At 50.9% G+C, this 5,215-nt stretch overlaps 1 protein-coding gene across 1 annotated transcript; it reads right to left on the bottom strand.

Annotated features, from left to right (window-relative positions):
- Window positions 1-1,230: 1,230 nt before the first annotated feature.
- Window positions 1,231-3,582, bottom strand: LOC105038802 (acetolactate synthase 1, chloroplastic). Its single transcript, XM_010914705.4, has one exon. The coding sequence runs from the start codon at window positions 3,455-3,457 to the stop codon at window positions 1,481-1,483; it is 1,977 nt and encodes a 658-aa protein (XP_010913007.2). The 5' UTR covers window positions 3,458-3,582; the 3' UTR covers window positions 1,231-1,480.
- Window positions 3,583-5,215: the final 1,633 nt, after the last annotated feature.

Genomic DNA, 5,215 nt, shown 5'->3' with positions numbered 1-5,215 from the left:
TTTATTTTTTCTCCCAAGATTCATCATACAACACCAAAAGAATGAGTTACTTTACAGCTGTTTTCCATTTTTTACTATAAGATTACATATCTTCCCTTCACTTAAAACTTGCTGCAGCTTCGATGAGGACACTTTTAAACAGTAATTTCTCACTAATAAAAAAAAAAAAAGTAAATTAAGAGAAAAAGCAACTCTATCCTTCTTTTTTTTTTTTTTTTTTTTTTGAGTAAGCAATTCTATCCTTCATTAAAAACGTGTTGCTGCTTTCTTCTAATAAGGGCAGTTTTGCACAACAATTTCTCAACAAAAAATGAAGAAAAAAAGCAAATAACATAACAACTGAAATAGAGGCATGCTTTAGGGCATTGCGCCTCACTAGAGGCATGTGCTTAAGCGATAGAAGCATACAGCTCCTTCAACTCGCCTTGCCTCACATAGTTGGAGGCGCTTCCAGTGCGCCTCGCCGCGCCTTGCGTCTTAGGCACGCCTTTAACATCTTATATTGGACCCAAAAAACCTTCTCTTCACTCCTTGGTACATATATTACCAGGTCCCAGAAGACCCACCCAAGATTACACCAAACCACCTTACTAGAGTGATAGCTAATTAAAACCTAGGAGCCCCCAACTCTAACCTTCTAAATCATTTTCATTCTCTAATAGATTTTTCCCTTGATATATCAAAGAAAATTTTCATCATACGAAGCAGTAAGCATGCATTCATTTCTTTTTCCTTCCCCAGACCACACTGCATTGCAGGAAAATCCTGAGTTTCATGCCAATATCTCTACCAAGCACTCCCCCTAAATCCTTCATGATACTTTCTAACATACCAACAAGTACACGCGATGTAGAATCTTGTAGATCTTCTAGCATCTGCTCGGTATAAGTTCAAAAAGGAAAAAAAGTAGAACACCATATTCCTACATTTTCCATCGTTCAAGAATGTAGCCATTTTACAGGCACAAGTCTCATGCTAATAGAAGTGGAAGTCATATTGTGTTCATTCTGAAGTTTGTTTTCCAGAATCAGGTCGAATGACTGTGAAGGGTTCATCGATAGAGAAATGCAATCAAAAAAGGGTAAATTTCGCATCCACCTGCTTTGATTTTGAGGATGGACACTTAAAAATAGCAAGCATCTGGCTATCACAAATCCTACCCATAGCCATTGAACTGTAAATGCCAACATGCATTCCCCAAAAATTTAGCCAACATAACCAGCAACCAAATACCGAAGATTACTCATGACATTATCAACAAGTAATAAGAAGGTGATCATTCTACTACAACCTTCATAGCAAAACTCCTGATACACATATGCATAGGAGAAATGTAGCTCACCATCATAAAGACCTCTTGGAATGAACCAAACAAAAGCCAACAACTGATACAACTACTATAAGGCAAAACAGACAAAAGGACTCCCTTAAGCTTGCAGTCCATAGAGAAAGCAAAGCAAAGCCAATTACCTGAGTAAAACTAATATGCTGTTCTCCCATCTCCCTCAATGATGATATCTTTGAATGCACCACCACTTGGAATCATAGGCAAGACATGCTCCTGGTGCGGCACAATAACATCCAACAAGTATGGTCCTGGTGTCTCCAGCATCTCTCTGATTGCCTCCCTGACATCAGCCTTCTGTGTCACCCTGGCAGCCGGTATGTTGAATCCCTTTGCAATGGCCACTAGATCTGGATATATCTCTGACTCATTTGCCGGGTTCCCTAAGTAAGTATGTGCCCTGTTGGCCTTGTAGAATCGATCCTCCCACTGCACAACCATGCCCAAGTGCTGGTTGTTCAACACCAAGACCTTCACAGGGAGATTCTCCACCCGAATCATCGCCAGCTCCTGGATATTCATGAGAAAACTCCCATCACCGTCGATGTCGACAACGGTAACCCCCGGGTTACCAACAGCTGCCCCTGCTGCTGCTGGCAGCCCGAAGCCCATCGCCCCCAATCCGGCTGATGACAGCCACTGGCGAGGTCGCTGATAGGTGTAATACTGTGCGGCCCACATCTGGTGCTGCCCCACGCCAGTGCTGATGATGGCCTCCCCCTTCGTCAATTCATCAAGCACCTGAATTGCGTACTGGGGAGGAATCTGGTCCCCAAAAGTCTTGTAGGTCAAAGGGTATTCCTTCTTCTGATGGTCTAGCTCCTCGCTCCAAGCAGAAAAGTCGAGCTTTTGATGGATCCCGCTCTCCTCCAGCAATGCATTCAACCCATCCAACGCCAGCTTCACATCGGCGCAGATCGACACATGGGGCTGCTTGTTCTTCCCGATCTCGGCTGGATCGATGTCGATGTGCACAATCTTCGCCCTGCTCGCAAAAGCTTCAAGCTTTCCAGTTACCCGGTCATCGAATCGGACTCCGAAAGCTAGCAAGAGATCAGCTTTATCGACGGCATAGTTGGCATACACAGTCCCGTGCATTCCCAGCATCCTCAGAGAGAGCTCATCGGCACTCGGGTAATTCCCGAGACCCATTAGAGTGGTTGTGACGGGGATGCCAGTCAGTTCGACGAAGCGCCGGAGCTCGTCGCCGGAGCTCGAGCAGCCACCGCCGACATAAAGGACCGGGCGGCGGGACTCGGAGACGAGGCGGATGATCTGGTCGAGAAGGGGGCGGGCGGGGGACTTGGGGAGGCGGGAGAGGTATCCGGGGAGGCGGATCGCCGGATCCCAGACGGGGACGGAGAGCTGCTGCTGGATGTCCTTCGGGATGTCGATGAGCACGGGGCCAGGGCGGCCGGAGGAGGCGAGGAAAAACGCTTCTTTTACGATGCGGGGGATGTCGTCGACGTCGAGGACGAGGTAGTTGTGCTTGGTGATAGAGCGGGTGACCTCGACGATGGGGGTCTCCTGGAAGGCGTCGGTGCCGATCATGCGGCGGGGGACCTGGCCGGTAATGGCGACCATGGGGACGGAGTCAAGGAGGGCGTCGGCGAGGCCGGAGACCAGGTTAGTGGCGCCGGGGCCGGAGGTGGCGATGCAGACGCCGGGGCGGCCGGTGGAGCGGGCGTAGCCTGAGGCGGCGAAGACCTCGCCCTGCTCGTGGCGGAGGAGGTGGTTGATGATGGAGGGAGAGCGGGTGAGGGCCTGGTGGATCTCCATAGAGGCGCCGCCGGGGTAGGCGAAGACGTCAGTGACGCCCTCGCGCTCGAGGGCTTCGACGAGGATGTCCGCGCCCTTGCGGGGCTCATCGGAGAAGAAGCGGCGGGGAGGGGAGGGGGCGGCGGTGGCGGGTGTGGGGGTAGGGGAGGCAGCGGAGGGGTGGGCGGCGGCGGAGACGGAGAGGGATCTTCGGAGGAAGTGGGCGGCGCCGGAGACTGATAGAGCTTTGGGAATGGCCGAGAGAAGGCGGGGGGCGGTGGAGGAGGGCGGGGGGCGGCGGAGGATGGCGGAGGGGTTCGCCGCTGTGCCTGCCGCCGCCTTCGTAGACGCCATGGTTGCCAAGGATGAGAGATCTGGGAAAAGTACCTTTTATATGGTCAGGACGACCGGTCGAGATGGATAAATCGAACACGTGTTCGGATCTGATCACCGCCAGTGGATTGCCTTAGAACTTTGGGGGATATCTGGGGCTGATCTGGATCCGTAGTAAGCCAATCAGATCCAGCTCCAACTTTTTTTTAGTATATATATCATATGAGCATGTTTCTAAGAGCCCCATGGTCTAGATCATCATTCTCTTATCAACAGTTGAGTCCACCACCTCCATCACCATCGACTCTGATGATGTGTCGTCTAGTGGTCGCCATAACATGCTCGAGATTGAGACGGAGATTAAGGAGGACGGTAAGCTTCACATCACCATGCAATGGTCCAATGCCTCCAAGTTGGACTTCTTCTCCAGAATGTCCCACGTGTTCTCCACCACAACCGTTCGCCCTTCCAACCTCATCAATGCCGACATTTACTCGCTCTCCAACATCTCCAGTATATGACCCTTAACCTTTGACGGGGTACTTCTTTGCCCTCCACGACTCAACCATGTGGGCTCGAAGCAAGCTCGAAGTTAATTGGTAATTAATGCATAATAGACGCATACTTTAAAGATTTATATATTTAGAAATAGATTAGGCTCGTGTCAATTGGATTTGGCCCTAAATCTGATCAATTTTTCCATCGTCATTCCCATATAACAAATCAAAATGCTAATGGTCATTTTTTTCCATCCATGTGGATTTGAAAAAGTATATAAAAAATATGTCATTTGTTGCGGCCAATCCCCTCATCGTCTGGTCACCGGAAACGAGCGCCTGCAAAAAAAAGTCCGCACTGACCGGAGGCGGCTCCGACGGAGACCCTCCGACGGTCAAGTCAGAGAAGAGACTAGGCAACAGTGAAAAAAAAATAAAGAGCTCAACGAGAGAGAGAAAGAGAGAGAGGGGACAAGCCCAAGAGTTTCGAAGGGACCTCTAGCACTGTTGCCTTCCCCGATATTATAGTGGAGCATGGTATGGCGCCGTCATTAATGATGCGGATAATTGAAGAATTATCAACTCACTGTAGACTGTCAGAGTCGCCGTAAAGATGTCAAATCACCGTGGGGCTGTCAAATCTCTAAGGTTGACCCATACCCTAGGTGGGATAATACTCCTAGGCGGCGGTGCCGCATGCTGTTGTCAGGACTGACAGTCTCTGGTAGTAGTACGGTGATTGGAGGAGCCGACCGACCCTAGGTCGGTGGCCAGCCGAGGGGTGTCGGGTGGAGATTCGGATCCCTCCGACGGTCAGTCGGGCACGTCACGGGAGTCGGCCATCGGACCCCCTGGTGCAGTCGGCCAGAAGGGCGGAAAAGGTCTGCCCGACCGACATATCCTCAGTCGGTAGAGAGCCGTCGATCGGTCGGTAATGGCACCCGGCGATCGGTCGGTCGGTCGGGTCGGATATGCCCGATTATAAGTCGGCATGAGCGGAGTCGGTCGGTATTTCCCAACAGTTGGCCCCCTCCACTCCTGAGTCGGACGGTGCGCTGGCCGATGTCTTCGTTTGGACAGTAGCGTCGGGCGAAAAGGAGTGGATCCACTGTGTGTCAATTCCGACCGTACCGCGGGTTGATATGATGTCAGGCGTCTCATGAATGTCGAGCGATTCACTGGCGTCAGATGTCCAGTCGGTGTCAGACGTCCTATCCCGTCGGCGTCAAACGTTCCATCGGCGCCAGGTGTCATATCGATGTCGGATGTCCCGTAGGTGTCA

This window comes from Elaeis guineensis, chromosome 1, assembly GCF_000442705.2.
Source record: "Elaeis guineensis isolate ETL-2024a chromosome 1, EG11, whole genome shotgun sequence".
NCBI lineage: Eukaryota > Viridiplantae > Streptophyta > Magnoliopsida > Arecales > Arecaceae > Elaeis > Elaeis guineensis.
Note: the sequence above shows the minus strand (reverse complement) of the source record. Positions and strands in the feature narration are given on the sequence as shown.

What these genes read in the sequence shown, in the direction of transcription:
- LOC105038802 (XM_010914705.4), bottom strand. Translation starts at nt 3,457, where the DNA reads ATGGCGTCTACGAAGGCGGCGGCAGGCACAGCGGCGAACCCCTCCGCC.